Source organism: Panulirus ornatus, chromosome 6 (genome assembly GCF_036320965.1).
Source record: "Panulirus ornatus isolate Po-2019 chromosome 6, ASM3632096v1, whole genome shotgun sequence".
Classification (NCBI taxonomy): Eukaryota; Metazoa; Arthropoda; class Malacostraca; order Decapoda; family Palinuridae; genus Panulirus; species Panulirus ornatus.
In genome coordinates, this window is record NC_092229.1 from 36,843,960 (window position 1) to 36,871,290 (window position 27,331).

Consider the following 27,331-nt stretch of genomic DNA (forward strand, 5'->3'; position numbering starts at 1 on the left):
AATACCCTCCCATATAATTTCCCAGGAATACTCAACAAACTTATACCTCTGTAATTGGAGCACTCTCCTTTATCCCCTTTGCCTTTGTACAATGGCACTATGCAAGCATTCTACCAATCCTCAGGCACCTCATCATGAGTCATACATACATTAAATAACCTTACCAATCAGTCAACAACACAGTCACCCCTTTTTATAATAAATTCCACTGCAATACCATCCAAACCCTCTGCCTTGCCAGCTTTCATCATCTGCAAAGCTTTTACTACCTCTTCTCTGTTTACCAAATCATTCTCCCTAACCCTATCACTTTGCACACCACCTCGACCAAAACACCCTACATCTGCCACTGTATCATCAAACACATACAGCAAACCTTCAAAATATTCACTCCCTCTCCTTCTCACATCACCACTACTTGATATCACATCCCCATTAGCCCCTTTCACTGATGTTCCCATTTGTTCCCTTGTTTTACACACTTTATATACCTCCTTCCAAAACATCTTTTTATTCTCCCTAAAATTTAATGATACTCTCTCACCCCAACTCTCATTTGCCCTCTTTTTCACCTCTTGCACCTTTCTCTTGAGCTCCCGCCTCTTTCTTTAATACCTCTCCCAGTCTTTTGCATTATTTCCTTGCAAAAATCGTCCAAATGCCTCTCTCTTCTCTTTCACTAATAATCTTACTTCTTCATCCCACAACTCACTACCCTTTCTAATCATCCCACCTCCCAAGCTTCTCATGCCACAAGCATCTTTTGCGCAGGCCATCACTGCTTCCCTAAATACATCCCATTCCTCTTCCACTCCCCTTACATCCTTTGTTCTCACCTTTTTCCATTCTGTACTCAGTCTCTCCTGGTACTTCCTCACACAAGTCTCCTTCCCAAGCTCGCTTAGTCTCACAACTCTCTTCACCCCAACATTCTCTCTTCTTTTCTGAAAACCTCTACAAATCTTCACTTTTGCCTCCTCAAGATAATCAAGATAATGATCAGACATCCCTCCAATTGCACCTCTTAGCACATTAACATCCAAAAGTCTCTCTTTCATGCGTCTATCAATTAAAACTTAATCCAATAACGCTCGCTGGCCATCTCTCCTACTTACATACATGCACTTATGTGTAGCTTTCTTTTTAAACCAGTTATTCCCAATCACCAGTCCTTTTTCACTGCAAAAATCTACAAGTGGTTGGCTAGAAACCCTCCCCTCCTTGTATTTTAACTTTCTAAAAGGGGAAACAGAAGAATGAGTCTCGTGTGGATGTAACCACGATGAGAAAAAAGGAGAGATACGTAGTATGTTTGAGGAAAGGAACCTGGATGTTTTGGCTCTGAGTAATACGAAGCTCAAGGGTAAAGGGGAAGAGTGGTTTGGGAATGTCTTGGGAGGAAAGTCAGGGATTGGTGAGAGGACAAGAGCAAGGGAAGGTGTAGCACTACTCCTGAAACAGGAGTGGTGGGAGTATGTGATAGAGTGTAAGAAAGTAAATTCTAGATTGATATGGGTAAAACTGAAGGTGGATGGAGAGAGATGGGTGATTATCGGTGCATATGCACCTGGGCATGAGAAGAAAGATCATGAGAGGCAAGTGTTTTGGGAGCAGCTGAGTGAGTGTGTTAGTAGTTTTGATGCATGAGACCTGGTTATAGTGATGGGTGATTTAAATGCAAAGGTGAGTAATGTGGCAGTTGAGGGAACAATTGGTGCACGTGGGTTGCTCAGTGTTGTAAATGGAAATGATATATATATATATATATATATATATATATATATATACAGTAGGGTTGAGGGTCAAGTCAATTGGGAGGTGAGTTTGAATGGAGAAAAACTGGAGGAAGTGAAGTGTTTTAGATATCTGGGAGTGGATCTGTCAGCGGATGGAACCATGGAAGCGGAAGTGGATCATAGGGTGGGGGAGGGGGCAAAAATTTTGGAGCCTTGAAAAATGTGTGGAAGTCGAGAACATTATCTCGGAAAGCAAAAATGGGTATGTTTGAAGGAATAGTGGTTCCAACAATGTTGTATGGTTGCGAGACGTGGGCTATGGATAGAGTTGTGCGCAGGAGGATGGATGTGCTGGAAATGAGATGTTTGAGGACAATGTGTGGTGTGAGGTGGTTTGATCGAGTAAGTAACGTAAGGGTAAGAGAGATGTGTGGAAATAAAAAGAGCGTGGTTGAGAGAGCAGAAGAGGGTGTTTTGAAATGGTTTGGGCACATGGAGAGAATGAGTGAGGAAAGATTGACCAAGAGGATATATGTGTCGGAGGTGGAGGGAACGAGGAGAAGAGGGAGACCAAATTGGAGGTGGAAAGATGGAGTGAAAAAGATTTTGTGTGATCGGGGCCTGAACATGCAGGAGGGTGAAAGGAGGGCAAGGAATAGAGTGAATTGGAGCGATGTGGTATACAGGGGTTGACGTGCTGTCGATGGATTGAATCAAGGCATGTGAAGCGTCCGGGGTAAATCATGGAAAGCTGTGTAGGTATGTATATTTGCGTGTGTGGACGTGTGTATGTACATGTGTATGGGGGGGGTTGGGCCATTTCTTTCGTCTGTTTCCTTGCGCTACCTCGCAACCGCGGGAGACAGCGACGAGGTATAAAAAAAAAAAAATATATATATATATATATATTTTTTTTTTCTTTTAAACTATTAGCCATTTCCCGCGTTAGCGAGGTAGCGTTAAGAACAGAGGACTGGGCCTTTTTTGGAATATCCTCACCTGGCCCCCTCTGTTCCTTCTTTTGGAAAAAAGAAAAAAAAAAAAAAAAAAATATATATATATATATATATATATATATATATATATATATATATATATATATATATATATATTTTTTTTTTTTTTTTTTTTTTTCATACTTTGTCGCTGTCTCCCGCGTTTGCGAGGTAGCGCAAAAAAAAAAAGAATATTTATTTATTTATTTATTTTGCTTTGTCGCTGTCTCCTGTGTTAGTGAGGTAGCACAAGGAAACAGACGAAAGAATGGCCCAACCCACCCACATACACATGTATATACCTACACGTCCACACACGCAAATATACATACCTATACATCTCAACGTATAGATATATATATACACACACAGGCATATACATATATACACATGTACATAATTCATACTGTCTGCCTTTATTCATTCCCATCGCCATCTCGTCACACATGAAATAACATCCCCCTCCCCCCTCATGTGTGCGAGGTAGCGCTAGGAAAAGACAACAAAGGCCCCATTCGTTCACACTCACTCTCTAGTTGTCTTGTAATAATGCACCGAAACCACAGGTCCCTTTCCACATCCAGGCCCCACAGAACTTTCCATGGTTTACCCCAGACACTTCATATGCCCTGGTTCAATCCATTGACAGCACGTCGCCTCTGGTATACCACATTGTTCCAATTCACTCTATTCCTTGCACACCTATCACCCTCCTGCATATTCAGGCCCTGATCGCTCAAAATCTTTCCAACTCCATCTTTTCACCTCTGATTTGGTCTCCCGCTTCTCCTCATTCCCTCCACCTCTGACACATATATCCTCTTTGTCAAAATTTCCTCACTCATTCTCTCCATGTGACCAAACCATTTGAAAACACCCTCTCTGCTCTCTCAACCCCACTCATTTTATTACCACACACCTCACACAATATATTGTCCTCAAAAATCTCATTTCCAACACATCCACCCTCCTCCACACAACTCTATCTATTACCCATGCCTCGCAACCATGTAACATTGTTGGAACCACTTTTCCTTCAAACATACCCATTTTTGCTTTCCGAGTTAATGTTCTCACATTCCACTCATTTTTCAATGCTCTCAGAACTTTCACCCCTATCCCGCAGCCTGTGACTCACATCCGCTTACATGGTTTCATCCGCTGCGTAATCCACTCCCAGATATCTGGAATACTTCACTTCCTCCAGTTTTTCTCCATTCATTCGAACTTACCTCTCAGTTGACTTGTCCCTCAACCCTACTGTACCTAATAACCTTGCTCTTATTCACATTTACTCTTAGCTTTCTTCTTTCACATACTTTACCAAACTCAGTCACCAGCTTCTGCAGTTTCTCACATGAATCAGCGAACAACTGAATCGATTCCCAAGCTCTTTCATCCACACCAGACTACGTACTTGCCCCTCTCTCCAAAACTCTTCCATTCACCTCCCTAACAACCTCATCCATAAACAAATTAAACCATGGAGACATCACGCACCCCTGCCACAAACCAGCATTCACCGAGAACTAATCACTTTCCTCTCTTCCTACTCATACACGTCTTACATCCTTGATAAAAACTTTTCACTGCTTCTAACAACTTGCCTCCCACCATGTATTCTCAATACCTTCCACAGAGCATCTTTATCAACTCTATCATATGCCTTCTCCAAATCCATAAATGCTACATACAAATCCATTTGCTTTTCCAAGTATTTCGCACATACATTCTACAAAGCAAACACTGATCCACACATCCTCTACCACTTCTGAAACCACACTACTCTTCCCCAATCTGATGGTCTGTACATGCCTTCGCCCTCTCAGTCAAGTCCCTCCCATATAATTTCCCAGGAATACTCAACAAACTTATACCTCTGTAACTGGAGCACTCACCGTTATCCCCTTTGCCTTTGTATAATGGCACTATGCGTGCAATCCTCAAGCACTTCATCATGAGTCATACATACATTAAATATCCTTACCAACCAGTCAACAAGACAATCACCCCCTTTTTTAATAAATACCACTGTAGTACCATCCAAACCCGCTGCCTTGCCAGTTTTAATCTTCTGCAAAGCTTTCACTACCTCTTCTTTGTTTACCAAAGCATTCTCCCTAAGCCTGTCACTTCGCACACCACCTCTACCAAAACACGCTATATATGCCACTCTATCATCTAACACATTCAACAAACCTTCAAAATACTCACTGCTTGTTATCACCTTCCCATTAGCCCCCTTCATCGATGTTCCCATTTGTTCTCTTGTCTTTCGCACTTTATTTACCTCCTTCCAAAACATCATTTTATTCTCCCTAAAATTTGATGATCTCTCACCAAACTCTCTTTTGCCCTTTTTTTCACCTCTTGCACCTTTCTCTTGACCTCCTGCCTCTTTCTTTTATACATCTCCCACTCATTTGCACTATTTTCCTGTAAAACTCGTCCAAATGCCTCTCTCTTCTCTTTCACTAGTAATCTTACTTCTTCATCCCACCACTCACTACCCTTTCTAATCTGCCCACCTCCCATGCTTCTCATGCCACAAGCATCTTTTACGCAAGCCATCACTGCTTCCTTAAATACATCCCATTCCTCCCCCACTCCCCTTACATCCTTTGCTCTCAAATTTTTCCATTCTGCACTCAGTCTCTCCTGGTACTTCCTCACACAAGTCTCCTTCCTAAACTCACTTACTGTCACCATTCTCTTCATCCCAACATTCTCTCTTCTTTTCTGAAAACCTCTGCAAATCTTCACCTTCGCCTCCACAAGATAATGATCAGACATCCTTCCAGTTGCACCTCTCTGCACATTAAGATCCAAAAGTCTCTTTTTTGCTCTCCAATCAATTAACACATAATCCAATAATGCTCTCTGGCCATCTCTCTTACTTACATATGTATACTTATGTATATCTCTCTTTTTAAACCAGGTATTCCCAATCACTAGTCTTTTTCAGCACACAAATCTGCAAGCTCTTTACCGTTTCCATTTATAACACTGAACACCCCATGTACACCCATTATTCCCTCAGCTGCCACATTACTCACCTTTGCATTCAAATCATCCATCACTATAACCCGGTCTTGTTCATCAAAACTACTAACATATTTTATAAATTTATTATATATGATTGCTGTTTCCCGCATCAGCGAGGTAGCACCAGGAAACAGATGAAGAATGGCCCATCCACTCATGTGTGGGGATGTTTTGGGTGATTGTCAAATCCTTTAGTGATGTCTATTGCCACTAGTACTGTATAGGAGGGGAATGTGGTGGCTGAATCCACATAGGATATGCTGTGTGAGCTCAGTGTGTAGTGTGGTGATGCTATACAGAGAGAGAGAGTGTATGCATGTCAGCAACTGTATCAGCAACAAGGAAGGAATTTTTGGCATTGCTGTTAACATCATGAGGCTTAGAAACATAAGATGAATAAATGGATGGGAAAAGTTGTTTGAAGCAATGAAGAGTTTTGACCACAGACTTGCATGTTTCAGGATGAATGGGTGAAGGAGAGAGTTCTGCAGAGTTAAAGTTGGAGTGAAGTAAGATTGTGCTGTTTCCCCATAGCAGATGAATGTCATTCTAAGAGGGATCTTAACTTCTTCACCCTTAAATCTCACATTTGAGTTTTCTGTCCATTCTTGCATGATCCCTTTTTGTCAACTTGTATAAAAGCATTCTTATTGCTACAGTATGAGAAATAAACAATATCAAAGGAAATTTAGCCATATAAAGTCCATGTCTAAATTGTTGTGCCATCTCTGTTGTAGATAACAGTGAACAGTGTTTCCAACAGAGTTGTTTTATCACGATATTTTCTGCCTTATATCTTAATGGAATGATAATTATTTTGATTTTATTATTTCATTATTACTGTAGAATGTACCTTTTTCAAGATATATCAGGGGTCCAAGGGCTACAGATTGATTAGTTTCCTAGACCTTGTTCGAAAGTCAATCTGTTCATAAGTTGGAATATGAAGAATGCATAAGATTTTAAGAAATGCCTCTACCTGACTGTAATATTGCATTAGATATATTCTGAAGTAGATGTAGTCAATTGAGCATTATATTTAGCAACAATTAATGACAGAAGATATATTTATGCAGTGTAAGCATGAGTACTTGATTATATGTTAGACTTGGTATTGAATATTGTTTTATGGAGCTTGTTCGTAAGTACAAGTGTTCATAAGTTTGGACATTCATAAGTTGGGGACCCCTTGTATATACATATAAACAGAAGTAGGTAAATTTTGGTTTAGGTGCCAACATGTACACAAGCTGTGTGATACATCCCTTTCTCATGTGTGAAGGGATCCTGAACAAGATTTGTCCTGTACAGGCATTCAACATTGATATACCCTTCCCACACCCCAACCCAGAATGTAACCTTTGAATTGTTGCAGGAAATCTTAGTTCATAAATGTATGGGTGGAAACATAACCTAGGAACCATATGTATATATGGATTGAGTGGTTTAAGGGTTAACAAATGATACTGGTAAAGCAGTAAAGCATTGGAATGTTGTGTGGATGACAGCATTATTAAGTAATATGATAGAAAACTGCAGGTAGTGGTGGGGAACTTTACATATGTGCAACAAAAAGAATAGTAATTGTATGAGATGTAGTTGTATGTGAAAAATTATTCAAGATGCAAGAAATGTAAATGTTAAGAATTGTAACAGGTTTCAAAATATTAATCATGCAAGTTATTATTTCTTAAATAGCAGAATGGATGCCCACACATTTCAGAGAAAGTCTCTAGGGGTAAGAAGGTAAATATGTAGCTGGTTTGGAATTTTATTGTGGTTTGAAAATTAGATGTGGGTATCCTGTAGTGGAATGAAAGGGAAAGAACAAGTTGTGGAGGTGGATTTATGTGACTGGGACATAGACTAAGAAGATTAGTTAGAACTGGAAATGTTGTAAGTCAGTTATGGGTTAGAGGATGGAGTGACTGTTAAAAGTGAAGACAGAGATTCATAGACCTTTGGCATAAAAATGTAGAAAGAATAGAAGCAAAAAAAAGCTGACAGTAGGATTTATGAATAAGTTGAAAGGAAAGAAAGAAGTGATGGATGAAAGTAACAGGATAGAGTAACTGAGTATTTGGATGAGGGATGTTAAAAGAGTTACTTAAAAACATATAAGGGTTGGGATGCTTTAAAGATATGTAATGTATACCACCCTGATGTCCAGTAGGAGATGGTAGATTGGTCATATATTGGTAAGATAGAAACACTAAGCTAGGAATGTTTTATGATGAATGTATTGATTATTTTCAGAATGGGGAGTCATGCCTTCATGTAGCATGTCGATATGGCCACACAGTTGTTGTTCAAAATCTGTGCCTTTGTAACATGAATATTGATCTGCAGGATGATGTAAGTTCTGAACAATCATATGACATTGTGTTATGCTTATTAGCTTTTGCACATTTTCCAAAGAAACATAATTAGTTCCTTAAGATTTAGCGTACAAATCTTCATCTAATTTTTACATAAGTCATCCTTTAGAGTTTGTGGGCTCTAGATAGTCCGTGAAATAGGAAGCAGTGTTTAAGTTAGATTTTTGTTTCTAAGTTCTGATTATTTAAATTTAGCATTTATAGAATTTAGCCACTATAGTAATTGCATCTTTGTTTCAAACAGTCTTTTAGATCAGTTAAACCAGTTGCTGAGATTCACTGATTTACATTGCAATATTTGTTGTGCTTTTTTGCTGAGTGAAGATTCTGTTTTGAGGATATGTTTGTGTATTGATGTTCATATAGCATGGAGAGACAGCGTTGCACATTGCGGTCTGGCACGGCTTCCCTCGAATAGTACATCACTTGTGTTCTGCTGCAGCTAATACTGAACTTACAGATAAGGTGAGCCATATTTGATGAAGTGATCCATATATACTCCTTATTATCATCAGTGGTAAAATTTAATGCTTTGATGAATTTTTAAAACCCTGCTCTTGATTTTTTAGTGTAATAGTTTTCTAAATGTGTTTTTATTATTGCTTTGGTAACACACTAGTATCAGCTTCCTTCTGTCTTCTAGGAGAGTCAAACTCCTTTACATGTTGCCAGTGGACGGGGACACATGGAATGTGTCAGAGGACTAGTTGGTGCAGGGGCTTGTGTGGATGCTCAAGATGCTCATGGTGCCACACCTCTTCATCATGCTTTGGCACGCCATCACACACAGGCGGCTATGATACTTCTGCATGCTGGTGCCAACACTGACATAACTGATGATGTAAGTTATACTTATTGTGAATTTACAGGTATATAAAATTGTTTGATGATTTTTCTTTAGGCAGTAACCTTTTAATACTCAGCTTCACTTAACATCATTGTGAATATAGCAAAGTTGTGATATATTGCAGAACATTTTGTTTGCTTTTAAGCCTTGTGTATTTTGCAAATACTTAACTATTCTGTGCCATAGATGTTTTAAACACAATCAATATACCAAGGGTAAAACATTAGGAAATAGGTTTGAATATTTGAAGTAGACTGCTTGTATTTTAGCATAGTTGTCAGAATATGCATAAGAATAAGCACTCTTTATCCACTACTTAATTTTTGATGTTTGCCTATCTCTTTAGAATAAGAACAGTTTTTTAGTCTTTGATGGAGAAAGATGTGTGGCAGATGGTTTTAGACATTTTGTTAAATGGATTGAAAAATGCCTTAACTCCAGGGGTCGGTCAAGTAGCACTGTACCTTAAAAAGAAAAACTGAATAACGAATAACATTAAAAGATTAAAGATGACATTTCTTTATGCCATCAGAGAGAGAATCTCTGCATTTCCTAACAGTAGACAATGTCAGGACAACCTCCTTCCCTAGGAGGTGGATAACAGAGTGCTCTCCATTCTTATGGTATTATAGAATCAGTAGGCAGCAGTTTGCTTTATAAGGCTGTCTCATTTCTTTTGAGTTGTCAATGATTTGTGTGATCATACTTTTGATTGGGTTTTACCAGTTACTGTGGCAATGCCTGAAGTGGATGTATCAGTGTGTTGCTATAGGAACAAGACTCCCAACCCCTTCACCTCAGATGGTGTGAGGTAGGTTACCTGTGCTCAGAGTTACTAACACAGGTCCCTCCTTCAAAAAAGGGATGCTCTTCTCCAGAGATAGATGATCCTGCTGATAAAGTCTATAAGTGGATGGGAGTTACAAAGGAAGATGAAGAAGGTTCAGGCTGTGCAGCTTACAGTTAGTTTTGGGTCTTGATAACATAGGGGTAGGACCCGAAATCACTTATTCTGATTTGTACAGGTTACAGTTCCCAAACACTGCAGTTAGTTGATGAAGGGATTGGATTGCCAACTTGGAACATAAACTTCAACCTAGGATGACAATTATTGCAGTCACAAAGGATCTGGATACAGTATCAATAACTACCCAGGTATTACACCTACATAAAGGAGAGCTTATTAAACTCTACTTACTTAGGGATGTGTTGAAGATGAAGGTCATTATTGGAAACTTTCTGGTTTATTTTTCATTAGAATTAGATGATGGTAATGCACTTCTCACCTGGGCTAGGAGAAATGTAGTTGGTCATTGTTGTTTATGTAGCATTTATGGATCTGGAGAAGGCATATGATAGAGTTGATAGAGATGCTCTGTGGTAGGTACTAAGAATATATGGTGTGGGAGGCAAGTTGTTAGAAGCAGTGAAAAGTTTCTATCGAGGATGTAAGGCATGTGTACGTGTAGGAAGAGAGGAAAGTGATTGGTTCTCAGTGAATGTAGGTTTGCGGCAGGGGTGTGTGATGTCTCCATGGTTGTTTAATTTGTTTATGGATGGGGTTGTTAGGGAGGTGAATGCTAGAGTTTTGGAAAGAGGGGCAAGTATGCAGTCTGTAGGGGATGAGAGAGCTTGGGAAGTGAGTCAGTTGTTGTTCGCTGATGATACAGTGCTGGTGGCTGATTCATGTGAGAAACTGCAGAAGCTGGTGACTGAGTTTGGTAAAGTGTGTGAAAGAAGAAAGTTAAGAGTAAATGTGAATAAGAGCAAGGTTATTAGGTACAGTAGGGTTGAGGGTCAAGTCAATTGGGAGGTAAGTTTGAATGGAGAAAAACTGGAGGAAGTGAAGTGTTTTAGATATCTGGGAGTGGATCTGGCAGCGGATGGAACCATGGAAGCAGAAGTGGATCATAGGGTGGGGGAGGGGGCGAAAATCCTGGGAGCCTTGAAGAATGTGTGGAAGTCGAGAACATTATCTCGGAAAGCAAAAATGGGTATGTTTGAAGGAATAGTGGTTCCAACAATGTTGTATGGTTGCAAGGTGTGGGCTATGGATAGAGTAGTGCGCAGGAGGGTGGATGTGCTGGAAATGAGATGTTTGAGGACAATATGTGGTGTGAGGTGGTTTGATCGAGTAAGTAATGTAAGGGTAAGAGAGATGTGTGGAAATAAGAAGAGTGTGGTTGAGAGAGCAGAAGAGGGTGTTTTGAAATGGTTTGGGCACATGGAGAGAATGAGTGAGGAAAGATTGACCAAGAGGATATATGTTTCGGAGGTGGAGGGAACGAGAAGTGGGAGACCAAATTGGAGGTGGAAAGATGGAGTGAAAAAGATTTTGAGTGATCGGGGCCTGAACATGCAGGAGGGTGAAAGGCGTACAAGGAATAGAGTGAATTGGATCGATGTGGTATACCGGGGTCGATGTGCTGTCAATGGATCGAATCAGGGCATGTGAAGCGTCCGGGGTAAACCATGGAAAGTTGTGTGGGGCCTGGATGTGGAAAGGGAGCTGTGGTTTAGGGCATTACTGCATGACAGCTAGAGACTGAGTGTGAATGAATGTGGCCTTTGTTGTCTTTTCCTAGCGCTACCTCGCACACATGAGGGGGGAGGGGGATGTTATTCCATGTGTGGCGAGGTGGCGATGGGAATGAATAAAGGCAGACAGTGTGAATTATGTGCATGTGTATATATGTATATGTCTGTGTGTGTATATATATGTGTACATTGAGATGTATGGGTATGTATATTTGCGTGTGGGGACGTGTATATATATACATGTGTATGGGGGTGGGTTGGGCCATTTCTTTCGTCTGTTTCCTTGTGCTACCTCGCAAACGCGGGAGACCGCAACACAGCAAAATAATGATAATGATAAAATATTTTTTTTTTTTTTTTTTTATACTTTGTCGCTGTCTCCCGCGTTTGCGAGGTAGCGCAAGGAAACAGACGAAAGAAATGGCCCAACCCCCCCCCCATACACATGTACATACGTCCACACACGCAAATATACATACCTACACAGCTTTCCATGGTTTACCCCAGACGCTTCACATGCCTTGATTCAATCCACTGACAGCACGTCAACCCCTGTATACCACATCGCTCCAATTCACTCTATTCCTTGCCCTCCTTTCACCCTCCTGCATGTTCAGGCCCCGATCACACAAAATCTTTTTCACTCCATCTTTCCACCTCCAATTTGGTCTCCCTCTTCTCCTCGTTCCCTCCACCTCCGACACATATATCCTCTTGGTCAATCTTTCCTCACTCATTCTCTCCATGTGCCCAAACCATTTCAAAACACCCTCTTCTGCTCTCTCAACCACGCTCTTTTTTATTTCCACACATCTCTCTTACCCTTACGTTACTTACTCGATCAAACCACCTCACACCACACATTGTCCTCAAACATCTCATTTCCAGCACATCCATCCTCCTGCGCACATCTCTATCCATAGCCCACGCCTCGCAACCATACAACATTGTTGGAACCACTATTCCTTCAAACATACCCATTTTTGCTTTCCGAGATAATGTTCTTGACTTCCACACATTTTTCAAGGCTCCCAAAATTTTCGCCCCCTCCCCCACCCTATGATCCACTTCCGCTTCCATGGTTCCATCCGCTGACAGATCCACTCCCAGATATCTAAAACACTTCACTTCCTCCAGTTTTTCTCCATTCAAACTCACCTCCCAATTGACTTGACCCTCACCCCTACTGTACCTAATAACCTTGCTCTTATTCACATTTACTCTTAACTTTCTTCTTCCACACACTTTACCAAACTCAGTCACCAGCTTCTGCAGTTTCTCACATGAATCAGCCACCAGCGCTGTATCATCAGCGAACAACAACTGACTCACTTCCCAAGCTCTCTCATCCCCAACAGACTTCATACTTGCCCCTCTTTCCAGGACTCTTGCATTTACCTCCCTAACAACCCCATCCATAAACAAATTAAACAACCATGGAGACATCACACACCCCTGCCGCAAACCTACATTCACTGAGAACCAATCACTTTCCTCTCTTCCTACACGTACACATGCCTTACATCCTCGATAAAAACTTTTCACTGCTTCTAACAACTTGCCTCCCACACCATATATTCTTAATACCTTCCACAGAGCATCTCTATCAACTCTATCATATGCCTTCTCCAGATCCATAAATGCTACATACAAATCCATTTGCTTTTCTAAGTATTTCTCACATACATTCTTCAAAGCAAACACCTGATCCACACATCCTCTACCACTTCTGAAACCGCACTGCTCTTCCCCAATCTGATGCTCTGTACATGCCTTCACCCTCTCAATCAATACCCTCCCATATAATTTACCAGGAATACTCAACAAACTTATACCTCTGTAATTTGAGCACTCACTCTTATCCCCTTTGCCTTTGTACAATGGCACTATGCACGCATTCCGCCAATCCTCAGGCACCTCACCATGAGTCATACATACATTAAATAACCTTACCAACCAGTCAACAATACAGTCACCCCCTTTTTTAATAAATTCCACTGCAATACCATCCAAACCTGCTGCCTTGCCGGCTTTCATCTTCCGCAAAGCTTTTACTACCTCTTCTCTGTTTACCAAATCATTTTCCCTAACCCTCTCACTTTGCACACCACCTCGACCAAAACACCCTATATCTGCCACTCTGTCATCAGACACATTCAACAAACCTTCAAAATACTCATTCCATCTCCTTCTCACATCACCGCTACTTGTTATCACCTCCCCATTTACGCCCTTCACTGAAGTTCCCATTTGCTCCCTTGTCTTACGCACCCTATTTACCTCCTTCCAGAACATCTTTTTATTCTCCCTAAAATTTACTGATAGTCTCTCACCCCAACTCTCATTTGCCCTTTCTTTCACCTCTTGCACCTTTCTCTTGACCTCCTGTCTCTTTCTTTTATACTTCTCCCACTCAATTGCATTTTTTCCCTGCAAAAATCGTCCAAATGCCTCTCTCTTCTCTTTCACTAATACTCTTACTTCTTCATCCCACCACTCACTACCCTTTCTAAACAGCCCACCTCCCACTCTTCTCATGCCACAAGCATCTTTTGCGCAATCCATCACTGATTCCCTAAATACATCCCATTCCTCCCCCACTCCCCTTGCTTCCATTGTTCTCACCTTTTTCCATTCTGTACACAGTCTCTCCTGGTACTTCCCCACACAGGTCTCCTTCCCAAGCTCACTCACTCTCACCACCTTCTTCACCCCAACATTCACTCCTCTTTTCTGAAAACCCATACTAATCTTCACCTTAGCCTCCACAAGATAATGATCAGACATCCCTCCAGTTGCACCTCTCAGCACATATATATATATATATATATATATATATATATATATATATATATATATATATATATATATATATATTTTTTTTTTTTTTTCTTTCAAACTATTCGCCATTTCCCGCATTAGCAAGATAGCGTTAAGAACAAAGGACTGGGCCTCTGAGGGAATATCCTCACTTGGCCCCCTTCTCTGTTCCCTCTTTTGGAAAATTAAAGAAAAAAAAAAAGAGGGGAGGATTTCCAGCCCCCCACTCCCTCCTCTTTTAGTCGCCTTCTACGACATGCAGGGAATACGTGGGAAGTATTCTTTGTCCCCTATCCACGGGGATAATATATATATATATATATATATGATAGAGTTGATAGAGATGCTCTGTGGAAGGTATTAAGAATATATGGTGTGGGAGGCAAGTTGTTAGAAGCAGTGAAAAGTTTTTATCGAGGATGTAAGGCATGTGTACGTGTAGGAAGAGAGGAAAGTGATTGGTTCTCAGTGAATGTAGGTTTGCGGCAGGGGTGTGTGATGTCTCCATGGTTGTTTAATTTGTTTATGGATGGGGTTGTAAGGGAGGTAAATGCAAGAGTCCTGGAAAGAGGGGCAAGTATGAAGTCTGTTGGGGATGAGAGAGCTTGGGAAGTGAGTCAGTTGTTGTTCGCTGATGATACAGCGCTGGTGGCTGATTCATGTGAGAAACTGCAGAAGCTGGTGACTGAGTTTGGTAAAGTGTGTGGAAGAAGAAAGTTGAGAGTAAATGTGAATAAGAGCAAGGTTATTAGGTACAGTAGGGGTGAGGGTCAAGTCAATTGGGAGGTGAGTTTGAATGGAGAAAAACTGGAGGAAGTGAAGTGTTTTAGATATCTGGGAGTGGATCTGGCAGCGGATGGAACCATGGAAGCGGAAGTGGATCATAGGGTGGGGGAGGGGGCGAAAATTTTGGGAGCCTTGAAAAATGTGTGGAAGTCGAGAACATTATCTCGGAAAGCAAAAATGGGTATGTTTGAGGGAATAGTGGTTCCAACAATGTTGTATGGTTGCGAGGCGTGGGCTATGGATAGAGATGTGCGCAGGAGGATGGATGTGCTGGAAATGAGATGTTTGAGGACAATGTGTGGTGTGAGGTGGTTTGATCGAGTAAGTAACGTAAGGGTAAGAGAGATGTGTGGAAATAAAAAGAGCGTGGTTGAGAGAGCAGAAGAGGGTGTTTTGAAATGGTTTGGGCACATGGAGAGAATGAGTGAGGAGAGATTGACCAAGAGGATATATGTGTCGGAGGTGGAGGGAACGAGGAGAAGAGGGAGACCAAATTGGAGGTGGAAAGATGGAGTGAAAAAGATTTTGTGTGATCAGGGCCTGAACATGCAGGAGGGTGAAAGGAGGGCAAGAAATAGAGTGAATTGGAGTCATGTGGTATACAGGGGTTGACGTGCTGTCAGTGGATTGAAGCAAGGCATGTGAAGCGTCTGGGGTAAACCATGGAAAGCTGTGTAGGTATGTATATTTGCGTGTGTGGACGTGTGTATGTACATGTGTATGGGGGGGGGGGTTGGGCCATTTCTTTCGTCTGTTTCCTTGCGCTACCTCGCAAACGCGGGAGACAGCGACAAAGTATAAAAAAAAAAAAAAAAAAAAAAAATATATATATATATATCATTTTTTTTTTATTTTGCTTTGTCGCTGTCTCCCGCGTTTGCGAGGTAGCGCAAGGAAACAGACGAAAGAAATGGACCAACCCACTCCCATACACATGTATATACATACACGTCCACACACGCAAATATACATACCTATACACCTCAATGTACACATATATATACACACACAGACACATACATATATACCCATGCACACAATTCACACTGTCTGCCTTTATTCATTACCATCGCCACCTCGCCACACATGGAATACCATCCCCCTCCCCCCTCATGTGTGCGAGGTAGCGCTAGGAAAAGACAACAAAGGCCCCATTCGTTCACACTCAGTCTGTAGCTGTCATGCAATAATGCCCGAAACCACAGCTCCCTTTCCACATCCAGGCCCCACACAACTTTCCATGGTTTACCCCAGACGCTTCACATGCCCTGATTCAATCCACTGACAGCATGTCAACCCCGGTATACCACATCGATCCAATTCACTCTATTCCTTGCCTGCCTTTCACCCTCCTGCATGTTCAGGCCCCGATCACTCAAAATCTTTTTCACTCCATCTTTCCACCTCCAATTTGGTCTCCCACTTCTCCTCGTTCCCTCCACCTCTGACACATATATCCTCTTGGTCAATCTTTCCTCACTCATTCTCTCCATGTGCCCAAACCATTTCAAAACACCCTCTTCTTCTCTCTCAACCACACTCTTTTTATTTCCACACATCTCTCTTACCCATACATTACTTACTCGATCAAACCACCTCACACCACATATTGTCCTCAAACATCTCATTTCCAGCACATCCACCCTCCTGCGCACACCTCTATCCATAGCCCCTGCCTCGCAACCATACAACATTGTTGGAACCACTATTCCTTCAAACATACCCATTTTTGCTTTCCGAGATAATGTTCTCGACTTCCACACATTCTTCAAGGCTCCCAGGATTTTCGCCCCCTCCCCCACCCTATGATTCACTTCCGCTTCCATGGTTCCATCTGCTGCCAGATCTACTCCCAGATATCTAAAACACTTTACTTCCTCCAGTTTTTCTCCATTCAAACTTACCTCCCAATTGACTTGACCCTCAACCCTACTGTACCTAATAACCTTGCTCTTATTCACATTTACTCTTAACTTTCTTCTTTCACACACTTTACCAAACTCAGTCACCAGCTTCTGCAGTTTCTCACATGAATCAGCCACCAGCGCTGTATCATCAGCGAACAACATAAAAAATATAAAAAATATATATATTTTCTTTTTTTTCATAATATTTGCTATTTCCTGCCATAGTTAGGTAGCATTAAGAACAGAGGACTGAGCCTTTGAGTGAATATTCTCTCTTGGCCCCCTTCTCTGCTCCTTTTTTTTGAAAATTGAAAACGAGAGGAGAGGATTTTCAGCCCCTCCGCTCCCTTCCCTTTTAGTCACCTTCTGCGACTCGCAGGAGTACGTGGGAAGTATTCTTACTCCCCTATCCCTATACTTATACATGGACATACATATACGTACGTGTGCACAAACATATATACACATGTACATAAACACACTTGCTTGCCTTCAGCAAGGTAGCGCCAGGAAAACAGAAAAAAAGGCCACATTCTTTAACATTCAGTCTCTAGCTGTCATGTGTAATGCACCGAAACCACAGCTCTATATCCACATCCATATCCCATAGACCTTTACATGGTTTACCCCAGACGTTTCACATGCTCTGTCTCAGTCCATTGACAGCACGTTGGCTTGGTTATACCACTTAATTCCAATTCACTCTGTTCCTTGCACTCCTTTTACCTTCCTGTATGTTCAGGCCCTGATCGCTCAAAATCTTTTTCACTCCATCCGTCCACCTTCAATTTGGTCTCCTGCTCCTTCTTGTTCCCTCCAGCTGTGACACATGCATCCTTTTTCTCAATCTTTCCTCACTCATTCTCTCCATATGTCCAAACCATTTTAACACACCCTCTTCTGCTCTCTCAACCACACCCTTCTTATTTCCACTTATCTCTCTTACCCTTTCATTACTTACTCGATCAAACCACCTCATAACACATATGGTTCTCAAACATAGTCCTATGTTCTGTGATATTTTGCTATCATATATAGGTTAGAGCAGAATTAAGTTTGTTTAACATCACTGTAAGTATCTGTAAATGATTTATATTTTCTTGCAAGAGACATCTTATGTTATAAATTTATATTCTGTTCTTCTTACAGATGGGGGAGGCACCAGTTCACATAGTAGCAAGAGAAGGCTTGTTGGCTTTAGCTCAGACCTTATGTGCTTTTGGGTGCAGTGTTGATGTGTCCAACAAAGCAGGTCTTTACCCCTTGCACCTTGCTGCAAAAAATGGTCATACTGAATTAGTGAGGTGAGTTAGTAATTGCAACTTCATTTGACAGTTTTTTAGGATAATGGTAATAAAAGTTTCCATTATACCTAATGTTGAGGCAGAACTTGTATTTCATCGCTATTAGATTAAACGAGGTTATTGCTTCCCCACTCTTGAGATGTTGCATTGGTCCTAAGTGAGAGAGGAAATAAGGTCAGTACAAGAAAGATAATGAATTTTAAAGGAAGGAGGGGAGGAAGAGTGAATTAGCAGTAGAAGATGGATAATTATTGAGAGAAAGAAGAGATTGGGTGATAGGACCGAACCTAGAGGAACACCTCTGTTATTCGGATAGGAGGGAAAGTCATTTCTTTGTTGATTGTTGCAGTGGAACGGGCATGGAGGAAACTATGCATTAGTGAGCAGAGAGAATCAATAAAACAAAGGAAAGCATAGACTAATGCCACACCTGTCATATAGACAAAACTTACACCAAAATGCCTGAGAGTAGGCCGAGAGGTGAGTCACATAGAAGAGATCACCAGTAGAAGAAGCACTACAAAATCCATTCTGGTGATCTGAAGGAAGGGAGTGAAATTCTAAGTGTTTGTGAAAGTGAGAGTTCAGGAGAGTTTTAAAGACTTTGGAGATAACAGAAATGGGAACAATGAAGTGATAGCTGGAGGGGTTAGAGCAGTCTTTTACCTTAGGGATAGATTGCGTGAAGACATGCACCCAAGCAGAAGGAAAAATTTGGATTTGCAATGAAAGGCAAAATAGGAAGGGAATGAAATTCTAAATGTGAAAGTTTTAAGGACTTTGGAGATCGCAGAAATAGGAACAATGGGGTGATAGTTGGAGGGGTTAAAGCATTCTCTTATCCTAGGGATGGACTACATGAAAGCATGCATCCAAAGCAGAAGGAAAAATTTGGATTTTTAGATAAAGAACTTGAGGAGGCATATATGCCATTTGAGTCTTAGGCCTTGTCCACCTGGAGCTGGAAGAGTACTTGGAGGACCCTGCGTGGGGAAAGTGTAGAAGGCTTAAGTTAAGTAGGAGGAGATGGGAGTTAGAGAATTTAAGTTAGAGGATTAGAATCTGCATCATTCAAAGTTGAGTTAGAAGATAGGCTTTGTCTGTTAGAGAGAGCAATGAATTGATAATTCTGAAGGGAAAAGGAAAGATTGAATTACAGAAGTTGTTGGAGGTATGTTTGGGTAAGGACTGAGAAAATTTGTCCGTAGAATAAGTCGAGTCAACACAGTGAAAGCATGCTTGACTAAGTAGAACAGCTTTGCAATGATTCTGAGCAGAACTGAAGGCAGAGTGGGTTTCAGGAGAAAGAAAAAGTTTTCTGGTCCAGTATACACTGTTCCTGATGCAACTGGCTTCATAGCAGGTATGATCAAACTATGATATAGTAGAAAAAGATTTTAAAGAAGTTGGGATATAGGATCCCATCCCAGTCAAGATAACCTTTGCTATACATTCAGCTTCACATGAGGCATCCCAACCAGAGGAGCAGTACCCATCCCAAGGCAAGTCAATAAAGAAGCTGCAGAGGGATAACTTTAAGCCTTACCTAAGTGCCAAAGTTGGCATTCTTTGGTGGAATAGAGGATGGACATGCCCAGGTAGAATGAACAGAAATAAGATTGTGGTCTGAAGGCCTTAAGAGGGTAGAAATGGTGTATGAATGGTGGGAAGATCCAGTTAAAAAGGTCAAGTGTGTTGGAAGAATGGTTGTGAAAGATAGGATTTCAGGTAGGGTGTTTGATTGATTATTCCTGATCATTAAGTTGAAAAAAAAGAAAAGGTCCCAGTTCCACCACAGTCATCTCAGTTAAAGGCCTAACCAATCCATATCGTCTACATTGAAATCTCGTGCAAAGGGGATTTCAGCATTTGGATGTGAAGAGAGCAGAGGTCAATTTGTTGAAGAGTTAAGCATGGATGGAGAAATTAGGGAGAAATAAGTAAACACAAAAGCAGAGAAATAGAGGGTAGGGAGATTTTGAGCCAGATGAGATCAGAGGAGACAAGCAGCAGTTTTTTTTTTTTTAAAAAACTACAGAAGGTACGAAGTCGATCCTTGGAGTGGAAATGATGACAGAGATTATAAGTAGATATCTGACAGTGCAAAGGAGAAGCAGCCTTGGACAGTTAGGTTTCAGAGAGAAGAAAAAGATCAGGGGAGGAGGTATACAGGCAATGTTCAACACAGGCACGGTTAGAAGAACAACCCCAAATGTTGCAGAAATGGGTAAAAGAGCCAGGTCTTGGGGCTGCAGCTATGGAAATGGAGTGAATCCCAGGCACATGATGGTGATCAAGAAAACCCTGTCCATCCCCTCTCAACTGGCTGCACTACTCCAAATTGGTGCCAGAGAATTAACAGACTGCCATGAATTACGAAAATTAAAAGGTAGGAAAAAAAGAAGACGAAAGTGAAGATGTTGTCAAGTGTTCTTTGTGAGAGATTGAGGGTGTGGAGTTAGGATTAAATTCCAGCAACCCACATGTGGAGGATGAGACATGGGAAAACAAGACAGTGATTTGCTCCTGAAAGGGGGTACATAATAAATGCTGCAATGCAGGCTCACTGCACCTTCACCACTATCCCTTCCAAAACCCAGGCAGCTTTACATAAAATTATTTTAGTTGGCAGAACATTACATTCTAGTGTCAGCTTTGCTAGTGGAAGTTGGTCCCAAGGCTGACAGTGCAATCTTGACCAACTGTTTCATTGTTGAAGGGTTCCTGATAATATGAAAGAAGTTCTGCTGATGATGGTTGTTTTAGAACTCTGCACCTGCATTTGAATTTCAGATGCCTGTGTTTGGCTGGCTGCACTGTAGAGCAGAAGAGCCGTGATGGAATACTAGCAGAAGTTTCAGCCATGGCTCAAGGTTATGACGACATTGCTGATCTTCTCAACAGGCTTAGAGGGGTAAGTACCCATGTATACTTAGTGCTAAGAGATAAGAGAAAGCTATTATTTCACCATCTCTTATTTAGAAGAATGGTGTCCTATGAGGTTAGACGGGGTCACTTACTTTACAACTGTGACATACCTTGTACTTGTTTTTAGCCTGTTTTTAGTAGCCCCAGGATTAATCTAGTACCAGAAGGAATATGAGTCCATAGCCTTACATATGCAGTAATATTTGCTATAGCATTTCTATTTATGTATCAATTATTTATTTTTATTTACTATACTCGATCGCTGTTTCCTACGTCAGTGAGGTAGTGCCAGGAAACAGACAAAGAATGGTCCATCCACTCATATATGCATACATATATACATGAACTCCCAAACACACACATATATGTATATACATATACATAACATATACACATGTATGTACATATACATTCACATACTTGGACATATACATATATACACATATACATATGTGCATCCCTTCATCCATTCCCAGCTCCACCCCGCCCCACAGGAAACAGCATTGCCATCCCCTGCATCAGCGAGGTAGCGCCAGGAAAACAGACAAAATAAGGCCACATTCTTTCATCCTCAGTCTCTAGCTGTCATGTGTAATGCGCCGAAACCACAGCCCCATATCTACATCCAGGCCCTACAGACCTTTCCATGGTTTACCATAGATGTTTCATGTGCCCTGGTTCCATCCATTGACAGCACATTGACCCCGGTATACCCCATCATTCCGGTTCACTCTTTTTTATGTACCCCCCCCCCCCCTCGTGTGTTCAGGACCCGATCGCTCAACATCTTTTTCACTCCATCCTTCTGTCTCCAATTTGGTCTCCCACTTCTCCTCGTTCCCTCCATCTCTGACACATATAGCCTCTTTGTCACAATTATATAAAGCATTATTATGTATGAGCCAGTGAAAGACTTCCTAGCCCAATATTATTTCTTAACCACAAGCAGAATCCTGAGAGCATCTAAAAGAATGTTTTAGGGATTGAAAGATCACTTTAGGGATTAAAACACTTTATAACATACCAGAATGATGTATGTTCATGAGGATTTACCCCTTTCATCCATCGTAAAACAAATGAGGCCGGGAGATGCTTGTTTCCAGGACTCATTTACCATACAGCAACTCTCCCAGACCCAATGACAACATGGTGCAGAAGTGAAATAGTGCCTACAGCACTTCAGCAACATTCATTTATACCCTTTTGTTGGCAATCTTTAATTTTAACCTTTGCGTATTAGATTGGATATTCCTCTGTGGAAGGTATTAAGAATATATGGTGTGGGAGGCAAGTTCTTAGAAGCAGCGAAAAGTTTTTATCGAGGATGTAAGGCATGTGTACGAGTAGGAAGAGAGGAAAGTGATTGGTTCTCAGTGAATGTTAGTTTGCGGCAGGGTTGCGTGATGTCTCCATGGTTGTTTAATTTGTTTATGAATGGGATTGTTAGGGAGGTGAATGCAAGAGTTTTGGAGAGAGGGGCAAGTATGCAGTCTGTTGTGGATGAGAGAGTTTGGGAAGTGAGTCAGTTGTTCGCTGATGATACAGCACTGGTGGCTGATTCGGGTGAGAAACTGCAGAAGTTGGTGACTTAGTTTGGTAAAGTGTGTGAAAGAAGAAAGCTGAGAGTAAATGTGAATAAGAGCAAGGTTATTAGGTATAGTAGGGTTAAAGGACAAGTCAATTGGGAGGTAAGTTTGAATTGAGAAAAACTGGAGGAAGTGAAATGTTTTAGATGTCTGGAAGTGGATTTGGCAGTGGATGGAAGCATGGAAGCGGAAATGAGTCACAGGGTGGGGGGGGCGGCGACAGTTCTAGGAGTGTTGAAAAATGTGTGGAAGTCGAGAACATCATCTCTGAAAGCAAAAATGGGTATGTTTGAAGGAATAGTGGTTCCATCAATGTTATATGGTTGCGAGGTGTGGGCTATAGATAGAGTTGTGCAGAGGACGGTGGATGTGTTGGAAATGAGATGTTTGAGGACAATGTGTGGTGTGAGGTGGTTTGATCGAGTATGTAATAGACAGGTAAGAGAGATGTGAGGTTATAAAATGAGTGTGGTTGAGGGAGCAGAAGAGGGTGTTTTGAAATGGTTTGGTCACATGGAGAGAAGGAGTGAGGAAAGATTGACAAAGAAGATATATGTGTCAGAGTTGGAGTTGGAGGGAGACCGAATTGGAGGTGGAAAGATGGAGTGAAAAAGATTTTGAGCAATCGGGGCCTGAACATACAGGAGGGTGAAAAGTGTGCAAGGAATAGAGTGAATTGGAATGATGTGGTGTACTGGGATTGATGTGCTGTCAATGAATTGAACCAGGGCATGTGAAGCATCTGGGGCAAACCATGGAAAGTTTTGTGGGGCCTGGATGTGGAAAGGGAGCTGTGGTTTCGGTGCATTATGCATGACAGCTAGAGACTGAGTGTGAATGAATGTGGCCTTTGTTGTATTTTCCTAGTGCTACCTTGCACGCATGCGGGGGGAAGGGGTTGTCATTTCATGTGTGGTGGGGTGGCGATGGGAATGAATAAAGGCAGCAAGTATGAATTATGTACATTTGTATATATGTATATTTCTGTGTATGTATATATATGTATGCATTGAAATGTACAGGTATGCATATGTCCGTGTGTGGACGCGTATGTATATACATGTGTATATGGGTGGGTTAGGCCATTCTTTTGTCTTTTTCCTTGCCCTACCTCGCTAACGTGGGAGACAGCGACAAAGTATGATAAAACAAAATGATAAAATGTATTTCTGTCTTTTATTCTCGGGTTTTTTGTGATGGATATCAATTATGAATACCTCATGTCTTGAGAAGTACTGTAGTGTACAAAAAAAAAATCATTTGCATCAGCTGCCGCAATATGGTGCCTACTTCAGTGTTTGTTGTTTCTGAAGGAAAAGAAGTGTTTTAGATATTTGGAAGTGGATTTACCAGCGGATGGAACCATGGAAGTGGAAGTGAGTCAGGGTGGGGAGTGGGCCAAGGTTCTGGAAGTGTTGAAGAATTTAGGGAAGGCAAGAACATTATCTTGGAGTGCAAAAATGGATATATTTGAAGGAATAGTGGTTCCAACAATGTTATATGGTTGCCAGGCATCGGCTATACATAGGGTTGTGCAGAGGAGGGTGGATATGTTGGAAATGAAATGTTTGAGGCCAATATGTAGTGTGAGGTGGTTTGATCGAGTAAGTAATGAAAGGGTAAGAGAGATGTGTGGTAATAAAAAGAGTGTGGTTGAGAGAGCAGAAGGTGTGCTGAAATGGTTTGGTCACATGCAGATGAGTGAGGAAAGATTAACAAAGAGGATATATGTGTCAGAGGTAGAGGGAATGAGAAATGGGAGACCAAATTGGAGGTGGAAGGATGGAGTGGAAAAGATTTTGAGCAGTCAGGGCCTGAACATGCAGGAGGGTGAAAGTCTTGCAAGGAATACAGTGAATTCGAATGATGTCCTTGTCAGTGGATTGAACCAGGGCATGGGAAGCATCTGGGGTAAACCATGGAAAGGTGTGTGGGTCCTGGCTGTGGAAAGGGAGCTGTTGTTTTAGTGCATTACACATGACAGCTATTGACTGAGTGTGAACAATTGTGGCCTTTGTTGTCTTTTCCTAGCACTACCTCACGGGGGATGGGGGGATACTGTATTATGTGTGGCAGGGTGGTGACGGGAATGGACGAAGACAGCAAGTATGAATATGTCCATGTGTATATATATGTATGTACATGTATGTATACGTTGACGTATATAGGTATGTATGTGTGAGTGTGAGGATGTTTATGTATATACATGTGTATGTGGGTGGGCTGGATCATTCTTTGTCTATTTTCTTGTGCTACCTCACTAACGCAAAAGATGGCAATTAAGTTTGATAAAAAAGAATACTATATTGATATATATTTATTATATCTATTTATTTATTTTGCTTTGTCGCTGTCTCCCGCGTTAGCGAGGTAGTGCAGGGAAACAGATGAAAGAAATGGCCCAACCCACCCACAGACACATGTATATACATACACGTCCACACATGCAAATATACATACCTATACATCTCAATGCATACATATATATACACACACAGACATATACATATATACACATGTACATAATTCATACTGTCTGCCTTTATTCATTCCCATCACCACCCCGCCACACATGAAATAACAACCCCCTCCCCCAAATGTGCGTAAGGTAGCGCTAGGAAAAGACTACATAGGCCACATTCGTTCACACTCAGTCTCTATCTGTATTGTAATAATGCACCGAAACCACAGCTCCCTTTCCACACCCAGGCCCCACAGAACTTTCCATGGTTTACCCCAGATGCTTCACATGCCCTGGTTCAATCAATTGACAGCACGTTGACCCTGGTATACCACATCGTTCCAATTCACTCTATTCCTTCCACGCCTTTCACCCTCTCAATCACTCAAAATCATTTTCACTCCATCTTTCCACCTCCAGTTTGGTCTCCCACTTCTCCTCGTTCCCTGCACCTCTGACTCATATATCCTCTTGGTCAATCTTTCCTCACTCATTCTCTCCATGTGACCAAACCATTTCAAAACACCCTTTCTGCTCTCTCAACCACACTCTTTTTATTACCACACATCTCTCGTACCCTATTATTACTTACTCTATCAAACCATCTCACACCACATATTGTCCTCAAACATCTCATTTCCAGCACATCCACCCTCCTCCGCACAACTCTATTCCATAGCCCACGCCTCGCAACTATATAACGTTGTTGAACCACTATTCCCTCAAACATACCCATTTTTGCTTTCCAAGATAATGTTCTCGACTTCCAAACATTCTTCAACGCTCCCAGAACTTTCGCCCCTCCCCCACCCTATGATTCACTTCCGCTTCCATGGTTCCATCCGCTGCCATATCCACTCCCAGATATCTAAAACACTTCACTTCCTCCAGTTTTTCTCCATTCAAACTTACCTCCCAGTTGACTTGTCCCTCAGCCTTACTGTACCTAATAACCTTGCTCTTATTCACATTTGCTCTTGACTTTCTTCTTTCACACACTTTACCAAACTCATTCACCAGCTTCTACAGTTTCTCACACAAATCAGCCACCAGCGCTGTATCATCAGCAAACAACAACTGACTCACCTCCCAAGCTCTCACATCCACAACAGACTGCATACTTGCCCCTCTTTCCAAAACTCTTGCATTCACCTCCCTAACAACCCCATCCATAAACAAACTAAAAAACCATGGAGACATCACATACCCCTGCCACAAACCTACATTCACTGAGAACCAATCACTTTCCTCTCTTTCTACACGTACACATGCCATACATCCTCGATAAAAACTTTTCACTGTTTCTAACATCTTGCCTCCCACACCATATATTCTTAATACCTTCCACAGAGCATCTCTATCAACTCTATCATATGCCTTCTCCAGATCCGTAAATGCTACATACAAATCCATTTGCTTTTCTAAGTATTTCTCACATACATTCATCAAAGCAAACACCTGATCCACACATTCTCTACCACTTCTGAAACCACACTGCTCTTCCCCAATCTGATGCTCTGTACATGCCTTCACCCTCTCAATCAATACCCTCCCATATGATTTACCAGGAATACTCAACAAACTTATTTATTTATTTTATTTTGCTTTGTCACTGTCTCCTGCGTTTGCGAGGTAGCGCAAGGAAACAGACGAAAGAAATGGCCCAACCCACCCCCATACACATGTATATACATACACGTCCACACACGCAAATATACATACCCATACATCTCAGTGTACACATATATATACATTCACAGACACATACATATATACACATGGACACAATTCACACTGCCTTTATTCATTCCCATCGCCACCTCGCCACACATGGAATAACATCCCCCTCCCTCCTCATGTGTGCGAGGTAGCACTAGGAAAAGACAACGAAGGCCCCATTCGTTCACACTCAGTCTCTAGCTGTCATGTAATAATGCCCAAAACCACAGCTCCCTTTCCACATCCAAGCCCCACAGAACTTTCCATGGTTTACCCCAGAT

The 27,331-nt window shown here is 41.5% G+C and overlaps 1 protein-coding gene across 1 annotated transcript in view; it reads left to right on the plus strand.

Annotated features, from left to right (window-relative positions):
* LOC139748906 (death-associated protein kinase 1-like) overlaps positions 1 to 27,331 on the plus strand; it is a 1,274,027-nt gene that overhangs the window by 660,411 nt on the left and 586,285 nt on the right. The window contains exons 10-14 of the mRNA XM_071662270.1: positions 8,033 to 8,131; positions 8,521 to 8,619; positions 8,798 to 8,995; positions 18,202 to 18,356; positions 21,150 to 21,270. Of these exons, the coding sequence (XP_071518371.1) occupies positions 8,033 to 8,131; positions 8,521 to 8,619; positions 8,798 to 8,995; positions 18,202 to 18,356; positions 21,150 to 21,270 (672 nt within the window). The remainder of the gene's footprint in view (positions 1 to 8,032; positions 8,132 to 8,520; positions 8,620 to 8,797; positions 8,996 to 18,201; positions 18,357 to 21,149; positions 21,271 to 27,331) is intronic.